The following is an 18,312-nucleotide window of genomic DNA, read 5'->3' on the forward strand; positions in this document are numbered from 1 at the left end:
CAATCCTGCTTCTCTCTCCCACTCCCACCGCCCAATTGAATTAGCTGAGATATATGTTTAAATTCACTGTTTAAAATCAATCCCTATTAAGCAACACACTTAATCTCTGCAACTAATAAATCTGCTCTTAATCTTTAATGCATGTTGCAAACTTGAGAGGGTAACATCAATCTCTGACAGAATGGTCAAGGTTGGAAGCAGTTTAATACCGGAATGTTGTTTTGAAAAATTGACAGAATCCATTGGAGTTTCCAGCTTTTAAAAATGTTTTTTTTTTACCAATAATCCTGTAATTTGATTTTATAGTTAATGTGGAGTTTGTTTAGTTAATTGCACAAACTTTGTCCCGTTTTATTGTAGCATGGGGACTCATGAGCCCATTTGTTTAATCCAATTCACAGACTGAGCAATCGAGAGCTAGACTAGCAGCCAAGGAGCATTCTCAAACACGTTACTAAGCTTAACAACCTACAGCAGGCAATGGCCTGTGCTGCAGGCTAATTCTAACCTGCCAATTTGAGCGAGAGGTTCATGCCAGGGCATTGTATTGACAGGTTGTAATTGGAAAGTATTGGATATAGCTGGGAATCTGTCACTGAGTTGAATGGGCCGAGTCACAATGTGGAAATCATCCACACCTTTATTACCTCTAGACTTGACTACTCCAACGCACTCCCAGCTGGCCTCCCACATTCTACTCTCCGTAAACTTGAGGTAATTCAAAACTCGGCTGCCTGTGTCCTAAATCGCACCAAGTCCCGCTCAGCCATCACCCCTGTGTTCACTGACCGACATTGGCTCCCGGTTAAGCAACGTCTCGATTTCAAAATTCTCATCAAACACATGGTCCTCACGGGATCCCTGCCAACAGCAGGTAGTGGGTAGAGTAACCCCCATTCAGCTTTCATAAGCTGGTATCGCTTGGCCTAACTTCGCGGTCCGAGTGAGACAAGCTCATTTTTCACCCTGTTTTCTCCTGAATCTGATGACCCATGGGATATGGTAAGGTGGTCATTGCCACCCCACCTGTATCTTGCTCTTCATCTTAGAATCATACAGCTCAGAAAGAGGCCATTCGGCCCATCGGGCCTGTGCCGGCTCTTTGAATGAGCTGTCCAATTAGTTCCACTCCCCCCTGCTCTTTCTCCATCACCCAGAAAACGTCTGCTTTTCAAGTATTTATCCAATTAACTTTTGAAAGTTACTATTGAATCTGTTTCCACCAACCTTTCAGGCAGTGCATTCCAGACCACAACTCCCTGCGTTAAAAAATTGTCCTCATCTCCTCCTTGCTCCTGCCAGTGGAAACAGTTGATCCCGATTTACTCTATCAATTTTGAATACCTCTATTAAATCGCCCCTTAACCCTCTCTGCTCTAAGAAGAACAATCCAAGTTTCTCTAATCTCTTCCTAACGTCCCTCATCCCTGGTATCATTCCGGTGAACCTCCTCTGTACCCTTTCCCAAGGCCTTGACATCCTGCCTAAAGTGTTGTGCCCAGAATTGGACGCAATACTCCAGCTGAGGCCTAAATAGTGATTTGTAAAGGTTTAGCATGTCTGCCTTGTTTTTGTATTTAGAAAGCCAAGTATCCCATTCGCTTTCTTAGCCACCTTATGAACTTGCCCTGCCACTTCAAAGATTTGTGAATATGCACGCTCTGCACTTGCACTCCCTTCAAAATAGTGTCAATTGGATTGTACTACTTCATGTTGTCTCTCCCAAAGTGCACATTTTGCATTTATCTGCATTAAATTGCATCTGCCATGTGTTTGCCCATTTCACCAGTCTGTCCATGTCCCCCTGAAGTCTGCTGCTATCCTCCTCACCATTTATCAACTTGTCCCACACCTTCCATGCGATGGCATCCATGATCAAAGCGCCTGTTGGCATGGTAAGTGTCTGCAGGATCTTTGACTACTGCAGGCATCGCAGCTGACCTCACACCCTCCTAACCAGTATCCAGTGTGTGTGTGACTTGTGGCGACCAGAAACGGGCTCAGCTGTGAGGCTCGCTCAACCCTTGCCGTTCGCGTGAGGAGCAGCCACTCAGGCAAGGCACTGGAGACCAGTTGTCATTATTGGAATTGTTGTTGTCATTATTGGAACTGTTTGCAGGAGGGGGCGGGGGCAGGAAAACACAACTGGAGGAATCAATTCTTGTCTTAATCAAAAGTATACCAATGATTTCAAAAACACTTTGTTTGCCAACAACAGAAATTTCCACTGGGTGCACGAGTGTTCAGCGAATTCTCACTGGTGATGCTCTCTGTCTCCAGAGAGGTGGAAAACAAAAATCGCAGAGTTAAAGGAAACAAGGGTAATTTCACTCACTCTGTTCTTAGAATCATCGAATCTTACAGTGCAGAAGGAGGTCATTCAGCCCATCGTGCCCGTGCCCACTCTCTCAAAGAGCTATCGAATTAGTCCCACAGACCTGCAAGATTTTCCCCTTCAAAGAATCCATCCAATTCTCTTTTGAATGTTACTATTGAATCTGTTTCCACCACCCTTTCAGCCAGTGCGTTCCAGATCATAACAACTCGCTGCGTTAAAAAAAAAGCTTCTTCTCTTAACCACAGGTAACCGTGTTCGTAAGGGAGTGTGGGCAGGAGAAACAGCACTGCAGACTGGAGAAGTTTGGCTATGAGGAAAGATTGGATAGGCTGGGGTTGTTTTCTTTGGAACAGAGGAGACTAAGGACAGACCTTATTGAGGTGTATCAAAATATGAGGGGCCTAGATAGAGTGAAGAGGACGGACCTATTTCCCTGAGCAGAAGGCATAGATTTAAAATAATTGGTAGGAGGTTTAGAAAGGATTAGTGGGGAAACTTTTTCGCGCAGAGGGTGGAGGAGGTCTGGAACTCACTGCCTGAAAGGGTGGTAGAGGCAGAAACCATCATCACATTTAAAGAATACTTAAATGCATACTTAAAGTGCTGTAAAGTGCCCTACAGGGCTACGGACCAAGAGCTGGAAAGTGGGATTAGGCTGGGTGGCTCTTGGTCGGCTGGTGCGGACACGATGGACCGAAATGGCCTCCTTCCGCGCTGTAAATTTCTATGGTTCTATGCAGATTGCAGCTCGCTTTCTGATCTGTGCTCCCTTTCGCACGCTGCTCCCTGTAGGGGTCAGAGGTAGGGTCAGTGAAATTAACCCACAATTAGGATGGAGAGTGACACAGTTAATTCAGAAACTAGGGTCCTGAACTTAAGGAAAGGTAACTTCGATGGTATGAGATGTGAATTGGCTAGAATAGACTGACAAATGATACTTAAAGGGTTGACGGTGGATAGGCAATGGCAAACATTTAAAGATCACTTGGATGAACTTCAGCAATTTTACATCCCTGTCTGGAGTAACAACAAAACGGGGAAGGTGGCTAACAAGGGAAATTAAGGATAGTGATAAATCCATAGAAGAGGCATATAAATTGGCCAGAAAAAGCAGCAAACCTGAGGACTGGGAGAAATTTAGAATTCAGCAGAGGAGGACAAAGGGTTTAATTAAGAGGGGGAAAATAGAGTACAAGAAGAAGCTTGCCAGGAACATAAAAACTGACTGCAAAAGCTTCTATAGATGTGTGAAGAGAAAAAGATTAGTGAAGACAAACGTAGGTCCCTTGCAGTCGGATTCAGGTGAATTTATAATGGGGAACAAAGAAATGGCAGACCAATTGAACAAATACTTTGGTTCTGTCTTCAGGAAGGAAGACACAAATAACCTTCTGGAAGTACTAGGGGACCGAGGGTCTAGTGAGAAGGAGGAACTGAAGGATATGCTTATTAGGTGGGAAATTGTGTTAGGAAAATTGATGGGATTAAAGGCCGATAAATCCCCGGGGCCTGAAAGTCTGCATCCTAGAGTACTTAAGGAAGTGGCCCTAAAAATAGTGGATGCATTGGTGATCATTTTCCAACAGTCTATTAACTCTGGATCAGTTCCTAAAGATTGGAGGGTAGCTAATGTAACACCACTTTTTAAAAAGGGAGGAAGAGAGATAAAGTGGGTAATTATAGACCGGTTAGCCTGACATCAGTGGTGGGGAAAATGTTGGAATCAATTATTAAAGATGAAATAGCAAGGGAGAACCAGTGGATTTGGTGTATTTGGACATTCAAAAGGCTTTTGACAAGATCCCACACAAGAGATTGGTGTGCAAAATCAAAGCGCATGGTATTGGGGGTAGAGAACTGGTTGGCAGACAGGAAGCAGAGAGTCGGGATAAATGGGTCCTTTTCAGAATGGCAGGCAGTGACTAGTGGAGTGCCGCAGGGCTCAGTGCTGGGACCCCAGCTCTTTACAATGTACATCAATGATTTGGATGAAGGAATTGAGTGTAATATCTCCAAATTTTCAGATGACACTAAACTGGGTGGCGGTGTGAGCTGTGAGGGGGACGCTAAGAGGCTGCAGGGTGACCTGGACAGGTTAGGTGAGTGGGCAAATTCATGGCAGATGCAGTATAATGTAGATAAATGTGAGGTTATCCACTTTGGGGGCAAAAACGCGAAGACAGAATATTATCTGAATGGTGGCAGATTAGGAAAAGGGGAGGTGCAACGAGACCTGGGTTTCATGGTTCATCAGCCATTGAAAGTTGGCATGCAGGTACAGCAGGCAGTGAAGAAGGCAAATGGTATGTTGGCCTTCATAGCTATGGGATTTGAGTATAGGAGCAGGAAGGTCTTACTGCAGTTGTACAGGGCCTTGGTGAGGCCTCACCTGGAATATTGTGTTCAGTTTTGGTCTCCTAATCTGAGGAAGGACGTTCTTGAGGGAGTGCAGCGAAGGTTCACCAGACTGATTCCCGGGATGGTGGAACTGACATATGAGGAGAGACTGGATCAACTGGGCCTTTATACATTGGAGTTTAGAAGGATGAGAGGGGATCTCATAGAAACAAACAAGATTCTGACGGGACGGGACAGGTTAGATGCGGGTAGATTGTTCCCGATGTTGGGGAAGTCCAGAACTAGGGGACACAGTCTTAGGATAAGGGGTAGGACTGAGATGAGGAGAAACATCTTCACTCAGAGAGTTGTTAACCTGTGGAATTCCCTACCGCAGAGAGTTGTTGATGCCAGTTCATTGGATATATTCAAGAGGGAGTTAGATATGGCCCTTATGGCTAAGGAGATCAAGGAGTTATGGAGAGAAAGCAGGAAAGGGGTACTGAGGGAATGATCAGCCATGATCATATTGAATGGTGGTGCAGGCTCGAAGGGCCGAATGGCCTACTCCTGTACCTATTTTCTATGTTTCTATGTTTCTATACCAAAACTGATGCTTTAAGAATCCTACTGTGAGCTTCCCCCCGCAACCCCCCCTCCCCACCCCCTGGGGGCTCAGTTGCTCAATGTGGAATTGAGCCGTACTGAATAGGAATTTTCCACCTTCGATTCCTGTTCTGGTGCTGGTGTGCTAACTCGTCTGAGCTGAGGTGGTGGTGGTGTGGTGGGGTGGGGTGGGGTGGCTATGCCTCATTGCCCCCCCCCCCTCACTCCTGCTGTGGGAAGTGCGTACCTCAAAATGAAGGCGAGATTGGGCTCAGCTGTGATGGCCTGCACCACCCCCTCCGATCCCCATGGTCAAATAGTCTGCTGCCTGGGCTTGCTTGCGATGAATAAAGGCGAGTAAAGTGGGCATTGGGTGAAGTATCTCTGAAGCCCTATACCAGCACGACAACCCTCCAGGATTGCCCTGGAAAATGGATTCAATGTAAGCAAATGTGAGGTCATCCCCTTTGAACCTAAAGAGGATAGAACAGGGTACTTTCTAAAGGGTGAAAAGCTAAAAACAGTGGCTGTCCAAAGAAACTTGGGGGTTCAGGTACAAAGATCATTAAAGTGACATGAACAGGAACAGAAAATAATCAAAAAGGCTAATGGATAGCTGGCCTTCGTATCTAGAGGACTAGAATACAAGTTATGCTGCAGCTATACACAACCCTGGTTAGACCACACCTGGAGTACTGTGAGCAGTTCTGGGTACCACACCTTAGGAAGGATATATTGGCCTCGGAGGGAGTGCAGTGGAGGTTTACCAGAATAACACCCAGACTTCAAAGATTAAGTTACGATGAGTGATTACACAAATTAGGGTTGGATCCCTGGAATTTAGAAGGTTAAGGGATGAGCTAATCGAAGTTTTCAGGCTATTAAGGGGAACAGACAGGGTAGATAGAGAGAAGTTATTTACGCTGGTTGGGGAGTCTAGGACGAGGGGGCATAGTCTAAAAATTAGAGACAGATCTTTCAGGAGTGAAATTAGGAAACACTTTTACACACAGAGGGTGGTAGAGGTTTGGAACTCTCTGCCACAAATGGTAATTGATGCTCGATCAATTGTTAATTTTAAATCAGAGATTGATAGCTTTTTGTTAACCAAAGGTATTAAGGGATTATGGGCCAAAGGTGGGTATATGGAGTTAGATCACAGATCAGCCACGATCTCACTGAATGGCGGAACAGGCTCGAGGGGCTGAATGGCCTCCTCCTGTTCCTATGTTCCTATGAAGATTTATCTCTGGGACACTGCTGTGAGCAACACCCAGGAGGAAAATCATAAGGCCATGAAAAGATTTTTTTGAACACTTTTGGTTTACTAGTTCTAAAAATATCGCACATAGCGAAAAAAAAAAGGCTGTTTGACCTACAATCAAGAATCATCCAATGAAGAGTCCCGATTGATATGGTAAGGCGGGTACGGGTGGGTTGTGCGACCAATGGTAGGAGTGTGGGGGCAAGGCGGTCGGAGGTCGGATGAAACCTCCAGGAATAAGTCCCAGCAGTGCCTTCAGGAGTGGAGGAGAGAAAACCGAAGGGATAATGAAAGCAAAAGCGATTATCTTCTGCTATTGCACCAGTTTTTACCATCCTGCATATGCGAAAGGCTGAGCCCCGTGAGTTATATATAGAACAATAGATGCCTGGAAATGCGACTGAAACAAACAGGGCCCAGATGTTTACCAATAGGAGCTGAACTTCAAGCTTAGGTTACAGCTTTTCGTTTATCTGTGTTTCTTTTTAATGAAAATATATGCTTATTTTTTTTTAAATTGCAGGTTTATTTGAAAGCACTCGGCAGGTTGAGAATCCCCTGGGAGGACAGACACACCAATGTCAGTGTTTTCGATCAGGTCAACATCCTGAGCATCGAAGCACTGACCACACTCGACCAGCTCCGTTGGGCGGGCCACATTGTGCGCATGCCTGACACAAGACTCCCAAAGCAAGCGCTCTACTCGGAACTCCTACACAGCGGGCGAGCCCCAGGTGGGCAGAGGAAACGTTTCAAGGACACCCTCAAAGCCTCCTTGATGAAATGCAACATCCCCACCGACACCTGGGAGTCCCTGGTCCAAGACCACCCTAAGTAGAAGAAGAGCATCCGGGAGGGCGCTGAGCACCTCGAGTCTCGTCACCGAGAGCATGCAGAAACCAAGCACAGGCAGCGGAAGGAGCGTGCGACAAACCTGTCCCACCCACCCTTTCCTTCAACCACTGTCTGTCCCACCTGTGACAGAGACTGTAATTCCCGTATTGGACTGTTCAGTCACGTAAGAACTCACTTTTGGAGTGGAAACAAGCCTTCCTTGATTTCGCGGGACTGCCTATGATGATGATGGTGAGAGTCGCCGCCCATTATTGGGATTGCGTGAGACGCAAAACAGGGTAATGAAGTCCTTCGCAAGATCGCTACTGAAGGTGATGGCACTGGACGATTTACCGCCAGGTCACTCCGAAAACAACGGCTACCCGGCAACAAGCTAGGAACTGCAACCAAATCGAACAGCCGCTCTCAAACAAGGGAGTTCTGCTGAACCTGTATAATCGGAAATGAGGAGGAATTTCTTCTCTCTGCCCCAGAGAGCTGTGGAGGCTGGGTCATTGTATATATTTAAGGCGGAGACAGACAGATTCTTGAACGATAAAGGAGTCAAGGGTTATGGGGAGCGGTCAGGGAAGTGGAGCTGGGTCCATGATCGTATTGGATGGTGGAGCAGGCTCGAGGGGCCAAATGGCCGACTCCTGCTCCTATTTCATATGTTCTTTCGTTAAATCGCCAGTTAGGCCTCAGCTGGAGTACCTGGGCACCATACTTCAGGAAGGATGCCAAGGCCTGGAAAGGGGTGCGGAGGAGCTTTGCCAGAATGGTGCCGGGGATGAGGGACTTCAGTTACGTGGATAGACCTGGAGAAGCTGGGGTTGTTCTCCTTCGAGCAGAGAAGGTTAAGGGGAGATTCGATAGAGGAGTTGAAAATTATGAGGGTGTTTTTGATAAGGAGAACCTGTTTCCACTGGTCGGCAACCAGAGGACACAGATTCGAAGGCACTATGCAAATTCCGACCCACGTGCCCCGATTATGCCAGGGATGTGACCCCCACCCATGGCCTCCATGAATCTCAAGCCTGCGAGGTAGTCATCATCATCATCATAGCCAGTCCCACGGAATCGAGGAAGACTTGCTTCCACTCTAAAAGTGAGTTCTCAGGTGGCTGAACAGTCCAATACGAGAACCACAGTCCTTGTCACAGGTGGGACAGACAGTCGTTGAGGGAAAGGGTGGGTGGGGAGTCTGGTTTGCCGCACGCTCCTTCCGCTGCCTGCGCTTGTTTTCTGCACGCTCTCGGCGATGAGACTCGAGGTTCTCAGCGCACTTCCTCCACTTGGGGCGATCTTTGGCCAGGGACGCCCAGGTGTCAGTGGGGATGTTGCACTTTACCAGGGAGGCTTTGAGGGTGTCCTTGTAATGTTTCCCCTGCCCACCTTTGGCTCGTTTGCCGTGAAGGAGTTCCGAGTAGAGCGCTTGCTTTGGGAGCCTCGTGTCTGGCATGCGGACTATGTGGCCTGCCCAGCGGAGCTGATCAAGTGTGGTCAGTGCTTCAATGCTGGGGATGTTGGTCTGGTCGAGGACGCGAACGTTGGTGCATCTGTCCTCCCAAGGGATTTGCAGGATCTTGCGGAGACATCGTTGGTGGTATTTCTCCAGGGACTTGAGGTGTCTACTGTATATGGCCCACGTCTCTGAGCCATACAGGAGGGCGGGTATTACTACAGCCCTGTAGACCATGAGCTTGGTGGCAAATTTGAGGACCTAGTCTTCGAACACTCTTTTCCTCAGGCAGCCGAAGGCTGCACTGGCGCACTGGAGGCGGCGTTGAATCTCCCCGCCGCACAGCACAGCCCCCCAGTCATTAAGGTCCACGGCGCGGCCCTGGACAACGTGGACCATTTTCCATACCTCGGGAGCCTCTTATCAACAAGAGCAGACATTAACGACGAGATTCAACACCGCCTCCAGTGCGCGGTAGTGGTACCACACTGGCTGACAGAAGCTCAGATAGTTTAGCCTGCAGTTAAGGATTTTCGCTTTTTTCTTTCATCCCAGTTTCCCCCTCCCATCTCCTCACCCCGCGCCCCCTCCCCACACCACCACACCCCTCCACACTGATGCTAACTCTTGCTGAGTCACAGTCTCCCTGGTGATGGTAGTTTGCTGATGAGCTTGGCAGAGTGGACACTGTGATCTGCGAGCGCAGACAGTCAGCATCAATCACTGATGTCATCGCCAGCAAGCATAATCCTATCCTAATCCAGTGTGTGCACATGCTCACTTTGCACCAGGAGTCAGTCACAGATAGCGAGCAGCGAGATCCTGCAAATCTCCTAGGAGGACAGACGCACCAACATCAGTGTTCTTGATCAGGGCAAGATCCCCAGCGTCGAAGCATTGACCACACTCGACCAGCTCCGTTGGGCAGGCCACATTTTCCACATGCCCAACATGAGACTCCCAAGGCAGGCGCTCTACTTGGAACTCCTACACGGCGAGCCCCAGGTGGGCATAGGAAATGTTTCAAGGACAGCCTCAAAGCCTCCTTGATAAACTTTGGCATCCCCACCGACACCTGGGAGTCCCTGGCCAAAGACCGCCCTAAGTGGAGGAAGTGCATCCGGGAGGGCGCTGAGCACCTCCAGTCTCATCGCCGAGAGCATGCAGAAATCAAGCACAGGCAGCCGAAGGAGCGTGCGGCAAACCAGTCCCACCCTCCCTTTCCTTCAACCACTGTCTGTCCCACCTGTAACAGAGACTGTAATTCCCGTATTGGACTGTTCAGTCACCTGAGAACTCACTTTTAGAGTGGAAGCAAGTCTTTCTCGATTCCGAGGGACTGCCTATGATGATGATGATCAGGAGTGCGGGTTGGGAGACGGCACCCTGGTTGATTTTTCACCTCCCTAGTCGTCGGCCTTGAGGCCAATCGTGAAGCAATAGCTGATGCTCTGGTTGAGTTCAGAGACGTCAGGGTTGACCGTCACTGAGTCTGGGCCCTTCAGGTCTGTATGGCTTTGTAAAACTCAGCAAACGTAGCATTTACACCCATCTCCGCCCCCGCCCCCATGAGCCATCACGGGCACACCTATTGCTTTATTCAGCCTTTTCTGCAGTAAATTCTCTTCCAAGAGCGGCGATTCTGCGCTGAAGAGCAACAAAGGCATTTGTGACGCCGACACTGCGAGCTTACCGAGAAACGCTCGGCCTTTGATCGTCGGGAAAACAGGCAGCCAGTGGGCACCAGTGACATGACAAGGCAAGGCATTCCTAACAGCCAATCAGAGGGCACGAGGTGCACCCCTTGTCTCACAACAAGATCAGCACATTAAACAGCTGACAGCTCAGTTATTCATTTCATCAAACCTTGGACATATTAAGAAGAGTAACAGCCGAGATAAACAGTTGGTCAATGAGGCGAGAATGGTTCGCCTCCAATATGGTGCACAGAATCGTAGCAATTTCAGCAGAGGCCATTCGGCCCACTGTACCAGCTCCACCTCAGAGCTCCAATCCCATTCCCCTGCCCTTTCTCCACACCCCTTCATATCTGTCCTCTTCAAGTATTTATAGAAACATAGAAAATAGGTGCAGGAGTAGGCCATTCGGCCTTTCGTGCCTGCACCACCATTCAATAAGATCATGGCTGATCATGCAACTTCAGTACCCAATTCCTGCTTTCTCTCCATACCCCTTGATCCCTTTAGCCGGAAGGGCCACATATAACTCCCTTTTGAATATATTTAATGAACTGGCATCAATAACTTTCTGCGCTAGAGAATTCCACTGGTTCACAATACTCGGAGTGAAGAAGTTTTTCCTCATCTCGGTCCTAAATGGCTTACCCCTTATCCTTAGACTGTGGTCTCTGGTTCTGGACTTCCCCAACATCGGGAACATTCTTCCTGCATCTAATCTGTCCAATCCCATCAGTATTTTATATGTTTCTATGAGATCCCCTCTCATTCTTCTAAATTCCAGTGAACATAAGCCTAGTTGATCCAGTCTTTCTTCATATGTCAGTCCGGCCATCCCGGGAATCAGTCTGGTGAACCTTTGCTGCACTCCCTCAATAGCAAGAATGCCCTTCCTCAGATTGGGAGACCAAAACTATACACAATATTCAAGGTGTGGCCTCACCAAGGCCCTGTACAACTGCAGTAAGACCTCCCTGCTTCTATACTCAAATCCTCTTGCTATGAAGGCCAACATGCCATTTACCTTCTTCACCGCCTGCTGTACCTGCATGCCAACTTTCAATGACTGATGTACCATGACACCCAGGTCTCGTTGCACCTCCCCTTTTCCTAATCTGTCACCATTCAGATAATATTCTGCCTTCCTGTTTTTGCCGCCAAAGTGGATAACCTCACATTTATCTACATTATACTGCATCTGCCATGCATTTGCCCACTCACCTAACCTATCCAAGTCACCCTGCAGCCTCTTAGCATCCTCCTCATAGCTCACACTGCCACCCAGCTTAGTGTCATCTGCAAACTTGGAGATATTACATTCAATTCCTTCATCTAAATCATTAATGTATATTGTAAATATCTGGGGTCCCAACACTGAACTTTGCAGTACCCCACTAGTCACTACCTGCCACTCTGAAAAGGACCCATTTATTCCTACTCTTTGCTTACTGTCTGCCAACCAGTTCTCTATCCACGTCAGTACATTACCCCCAATACCATGTGCTTTAATTTTGCACACTAATCTCTTGTGTGGGACCTTAACAAAAGCCTTTTGAAAGTCCAAATACACCACATCCATTGGTTCCCCCTTGTCCACTCTACTAGTTACATCCTCAAAAAATTCCAGAAGATTTGTCAAGCATGATTTCCCTTTCATAGATCCATGCTGACTTGTTTCCAAATGCGCTGCTATTGCATCTTTAATAATTGATTCGAACATTTTCCCCATTACCTATGTCAGGCTGATCGGTCTATAATTTCCTGTTTTCTCTCTCCCTCCTTTTTTAAAAAGTGGGGTTACATTAGCTACCCTCCAGTCCATAGGAACGGATCCAGAGTCTATTGAATGTTGGAAAATGACCACCAATGCATCCACTATTTCTCAGGCCACTTCCTTAAGTACTCTGGGATGCAGACTATCAGGCCCTGGAGATTTATCAGCCTTCAATCCCATCAATTTCCCTAACTCAATTTCCTGAGGCTTTGGTAAATACTTGTGCTGAAAGATTCTATATTCATGAGAATCTCTCCTCTACCCTCCTTCCTTTATGCTTCCAATACTAATCCTGAATTGATGTCCACCTTTGTAAGCCATTCACCAACCAATGCAAGCAATCTTTCAGTATTTACCCTCTCAAACCCTTTGAAAATTTTGAACACTTTTATTTAGCTCCCTTAAACTCCATTTTCCCCAATAAATACAACCCCTGTTTTTCAAATTTCCCATCATCTCCATATCAAAAGAACATAAGAAATATGCCGTAAAATCTGCCGTAATTTCTTCTTATGTGGCCTGGTGTCAAATTTTTGTCTTGTCATCATTATCATCATCATCATAGGCAGTCCCTCGGAATCGAGGAAGACTTGCTTCCACTCCTGAAGTGAGTTCGTTGGTGGCTGAACAGTCCAATTCGAGAGCCACAGACTCTGTCACAGGTGGGATAGATAGTCGTTGAGGGAAGCGGTGGGTGGGACAGGTTTGCCGCACACTCTTTCCGCTGCCTGCGCTTGATTTCTGCATGCTCTCGGCATTGAGACTCGAGGTGCTCAGCGCCCTCTCAGATGCACTTCCTCCACTTAGGGCGGTCTTTGGCCAGGGACTCCCAGATGTCAGTGGGGATGTTGCACTCTATCAGGGAGGATTTGAGGGTGTCCTTGTAACGTTTCCGCTGCCCACCTTTGGCTCGTTTGCTGTGAAGGAGCTCCAAGGAGAGCGCTTGCTTTGGGAGTCTCGTGTCTGGCATGCGAACAATGTGGCCTGCCCAGCGGAGCTGATCGAGTGTGGTCAGTGATTCAATGCTGAGGATGTTGGTCTGAGTGAGGATGCTGATGTTGGTGCACCTGTCCTCCCAGGGGATTTGCAGGATCTTGCGGAAACATCATTGGTGATATATCTCCAGCGACTTGATGTGTCTTCTGTACATCGTCCATGTCTCTGAGCCATACAGGAGAGCGGGTATTACTACAGCCCTGTAGACCATGAGCTTGGTGGTAGGTTTGAGGGTCCGGTCTTCAAACACTCTTTTCCTCAGGTGGCCAAAGGCCAATACCACTGTAAAGCACAGAATCCTATTTACCCTTTGATAGGTTTCTCTTTCCCACCTGAGCTTTGAAAGATCTGAGGGGCGAAATTGTCCCTTATTAGAGCCCCAGAAGCACCTCCAGGGGCAAGGCAGATTTTGCGTGGGTGGAGGCACTACTGACTCTCGGGAAATTGCCCGAGAGTTTGCAGCACCCTGCAGTTAGCATCGGCGTGTGCGGTGACCCCTCTCTGCCCCACGCTGACCCCTTGACGCCCCGCGGGGGAAATTGCCCCATGGGACACGAAGCTGGCGGACATCCGCTCTTGGGGTGGTGATTAAAGGGGAGGGCGCCCCCCCCCCGCTCGGCTTCCTTTCAGGGGCGGTAAGGACAATTCCGCGTCGGGGGCAGGACTTCCACGTTGGCAGCTAAATGTCCCCGCCCTCAATCGGGCCGCAGGGCAATTTCGCCCCCTGAGTATCTGTACTCCTGAATTACGCTGTCTCTTTGCCTCATTGAGCATCTTACCATTTGAGTTATTACCTATTAAGAAACACCAGGGTAAGGATGATGCCGTTTATAATGTACCTATACAATGAGTGCCAGCGGATTCCTTTCCAAACCATTTGATACATCAGTACAAGAACATTGCAGAATCCATTCCAGATCATTCCAGAGATGTAGAGGGGATTTTAATGGGATTTGTTTCATTTACCACAATATTACACCAGTAAAAGGATATGAATGTACTAAAATTCTAATAGCTATCCTTCTAACACGGTGAAAAGGAGTCAGTAGGTACAACGCAGGTGCGGCACTAAAACGGAAGATGGTCTTCCCTCTGTTGAGTACTATAAATGTCTGAAAGAGATAGACATCGGGGTTAACAAATGACAATGCAATTATCACAGTGCATACGGAATAACAACCACAGTAGCTTTACAAACTTAACTATCTATCTCATTGTGCTATTGTGTGACACTGTGTGATGTTATGTGACACTGTGTGATGTTATGTGACACTTTGTGATGTTATGTGACACTATGTGACACTGTGTGATGTTATGTGACCCTGTGTGACACTATGACGCTGTGTGATGTTATGTGACACTGTGTGACATTGTGTGATGTTATGTGACACTGTGTGACGTGACTCTGTGTCGCACTGTGTGGCACAGTGCTAGAATCGGTGACCATGAAGCTGATGGATTGTCATTAAAAGCCCAACTGATATATTAATGTCCTTTCGGAAACCCACTGTCCTTACCTAGTCTAGCCTGTATGTGACTCCAGTCCCAAGCCAACGTGATTGACACTTGACTGCCCTCTCAAGTAGCCACTCAGTTGCATCAAAACTGGGCCACTCCCACCTTTTCAGGGCAACTAGGGATGGGCAATAAATGCCAGCCTTGCCAACGACGCCCACATCCCAAGGATGAATTAAAAATATCCAAAGTCCCAGAGGTGAAGGGACGTACATCCCATGGGATCCAGATCCTAAATCTGTTCTCAGTAAGTTTGCCTTACCCTGTAGGTGATGGAAGAAGTGAGCATGTCGCAGATGGTAAGGCCTTTGTGTTGCACGATAATGATTGTTGTTTCAGGCAAATGTGGAACAGTAACTCCAGTGGTTCAGAGGGCAGGTAGATGAACCACAACATCGCTTCCCTTTGCGCATCCTCCGGAAGGGGCTAACCTGTCACAAGGCCAGATCTGCGCAAGATCGCACGGGAGTGCTGTAGACCGGTCCTTATCACCTTGTGTATGAACAGAGCGAGGGCACCAATGCACTTTGAAATACTTCCCAGCACAACGGCCCTCCTTCCCAATTCACGCTGAAAGGGAAGGGTCCTTCCAACGTACATCCCATGGTATCCAGATCCTAAATCTGTTCTCAGTAAGTTTGCCTTACACAGACCTGACCTCAACTTTCAACATGTGGTATCCGGGCACTGATCTCCAGAGGGCTGGCAGCACCCTCTGCTCCAGTTCCAATGCGATGAATGGAATATAATGCCATGTTAGCTTTGACTTTTCTTTCTATAAAAGGAAGGGGTGGGTTGACGAGCAAACAACCAGCATCAACATGACTTGCATGTACACCCTGCGGCGCCATGCCGCTTATACTCACCACAACGCGAGACTGCCTTGCCCAAGCGAACGCCTGCATCCACTGAGAGAACTGTAGCCAATTCAAGGCATGTGGGCCATGGAATTCCATTCCCAGTGTGAAAGAAAGACTTACATTTATATGGCACCTTTCACAACCACTGGATGTCTGAAAGCACTTCACAGCCAATGAAGTACTTTTGGAGTGTAGTCGCGGTTGTAATGTGGGAAACACGGCAGCCAATTTGCGCACAACAAGCTCCCACAAACAGCAACGTGATAATGACCAGATAATCTTTTTTTTTGTTACATTGATTGAGGAATAAATATTGGCCAGGACACTGGAGAGAACTCCCCTGCTCTTCTTCGATAATAATGCCGTGGTATCTTTTGCGTCCACCTGAGAGAGCAGACGGGGCCTCAGTCTGAAGTCTCATCCGAAAGATGGCACCTCTGACAGCGCGGCACTCCCTCAGCACTGCACTGGGAATGTCAGCCTGGGTATTTTTGTGTGCTCAGGTCCCTGGAGTGGGATTTAAACCCACAACCTTCGGACTCAGAGGCGAGAGAGTGCAACCCACTGAGCCACAGCAAGGGATTGCAGATTCGAAACAAAAAGGCCAAATCAGAAGCGATGCTGGCTGGGAAGACACGCATGTTGTCTGCAGTGTCGCACGGTCATTATTTTAAACTTTGGCAAGTGGCACCTTTTTGTAAGCCGGTGTTGGAAGAGAGGAACAAAGAACACATTGAAAGCTGCGGTGAGCTCACTGGGCTTTGATGGAACGCAGCACTGTGATTAAATCTAATACTTATCAGCCTTCTAGTAAACACCAAAGTGCTGAGGTACTTGTCAGCGCTGAACTATTTAACAAAACACAAATAAATCCACTGTATAAAGTAGGGAAGGTGGGGGGGGGGGGGCGGGGGGGACATGAAGGGCCATGGCAACGTGTCATTCTCAAACGCCTCGAAACAGCCGCAAAGAGTATTGAACGGCTGGCTGCTCACAGTTTGCACGGCAGATACGTCGGTGGATTCTTATTAACACTCTTTGCAAAGAAGTAATTCAGAGCGGCTCGTTTGCTATCAAGTCCTGGCTGGCAGGATCAGAAATTTCCGATGCTCCCATGGGGCCGGAGCAACGACGTCAGGTTCTGGGAAACTGAAAAAGAACGAAGGAAAGTGCGAGTTCTGGGGCTGGGTTCGCGGAATAATTGGCTTTTCTTTTTATTTCTGGTGCTGTAAAGGTAAGCGGTAGTGGTGGTTGTTGTTGTTCTCTGTGAGCCACTTTGGGTACAACAGTCAGCCCTGCACTCAATTCTAAACATAGAAACATAGAAACATAGAAAATAGGTGCAGGAGCAGGCCATTCAGCCCTTCTAGCCTGCACCGCCATTCAATGAGTTCATGGCTGAACATGAAACTTCAGTACCCCCTTCCTGCTTTCTCGCCATAACCCTTGATCCCCCGAGTAGTAAGGACTTCATCTAACTCCCTTTTGAATATATTTAGTGAATTGGCCTCAACTACTTTCTGTGGTAGAGAATTCCACAGGTTCACCACTCTCTGGGTGAAGAAGTTTCTCCTCATCTCGGTCCTAAATGGCTTACCCCTTATCCTCAGACTGTGACCCCTGGTTCTGGACTTCCCCAACATTGGGAACATTCTTTCTGCATCTAACCTGTCTAAACCCGTCAGAATTTTAAACGTTTCTATGAGGTCCCCTCTCATTCTTCTGAACTCCAGTGAATACAAGCCCAATTGATCCAATCTTTCTTGATAGGTCAGTCCCGCCATCCCGGGAATCAGTCTGGTGAACCTTCGCTGCACTCCCTCAATAGCAAGAATGTCCTTCCTCAAGTTAGGAGACCAAAACTGTACACAATACTCCAGGTGTGGCCTCACCAAGGCCCTGTACAACTGTAGCAACACCTCCCTGCCCCTGTATTCAAATCCCCTCGCTATGAAGGCCAACATGCCATTTGCTTTCTTAACCGCCTGCTGTACCTGCATGCCAACCTTCAATGACTGATGTACCATGACACCCAGGTCTCGTTGCACCTTCCCTTTTCCTAATCTGTCACCATTCAGATAATAGTCTGTCTCTCTGTTTTTACCACCAAAGTGGATAACCTCACATTTATCCACATTATACTTCATCTGCCATGCATTTGCCCACTCACCTAACCTATCCAAGTCACTCTGCAGCCTAATAGCATCCTCCTCGCAGCTCACACTGCCACCCAACTTAGTATCATCCGCAAATTTGGAGATACTGCATTTAATCCCCTCGTCTAAATCATTAATGTACAATGTAAACAGCTGGGGCCCCAGCACAGAACCTTGCGGCACTCCACTAGTCACTGCCTGCCATTCTGAAAAGTACCCGTTTACTCCTACTCTTTGCTTCCTGTCTGACAACCAGTTCTCAATCCACGTCAGCACACTACCCCCAATCCCATGTGCTTTAACTTTGCACATTAATCTCTTGTGTGGGACCTTGTCGAAAGCCTTCTGAAAGTCCAAATATACCACATCAACTGGTTCTCCTTTGTCCACTTTACTGGAAACATCCTCAAAAAATTCCAGAAGATTTGTCAAGCATGATTTCCCTTTCACAAATCCATGCTGACTTGGACCTA

The 18,312-nt window shown here is 47.6% G+C and overlaps 1 protein-coding gene across 5 annotated transcripts in view; it reads right to left on the minus strand.

Annotated features, from left to right (window-relative positions):
- scn5lab (sodium channel, voltage gated, type V-like, alpha b) overlaps window positions 1–18,312 on the minus strand; it is a 473,466-nt gene that overhangs the window by 368,636 nt on the left and 86,518 nt on the right. For all 5 annotated transcript variants that reach the window (XM_070881666.1, XM_070881669.1, XM_070881665.1 and 2 more), the window contains one exon: window positions 14,300–14,420. In XM_070881666.1, coding sequence (XP_070737767.1) covers window positions 14,300–14,420 — 121 coding nt within the window. The remainder of the gene's footprint in view (window positions 1–14,299; window positions 14,421–18,312) is intronic.

Source organism: Pristiophorus japonicus, chromosome 5 (genome assembly GCF_044704955.1).
Source record: "Pristiophorus japonicus isolate sPriJap1 chromosome 5, sPriJap1.hap1, whole genome shotgun sequence".
NCBI lineage: Eukaryota > Metazoa > Chordata > Chondrichthyes > Pristiophoridae > Pristiophorus > Pristiophorus japonicus.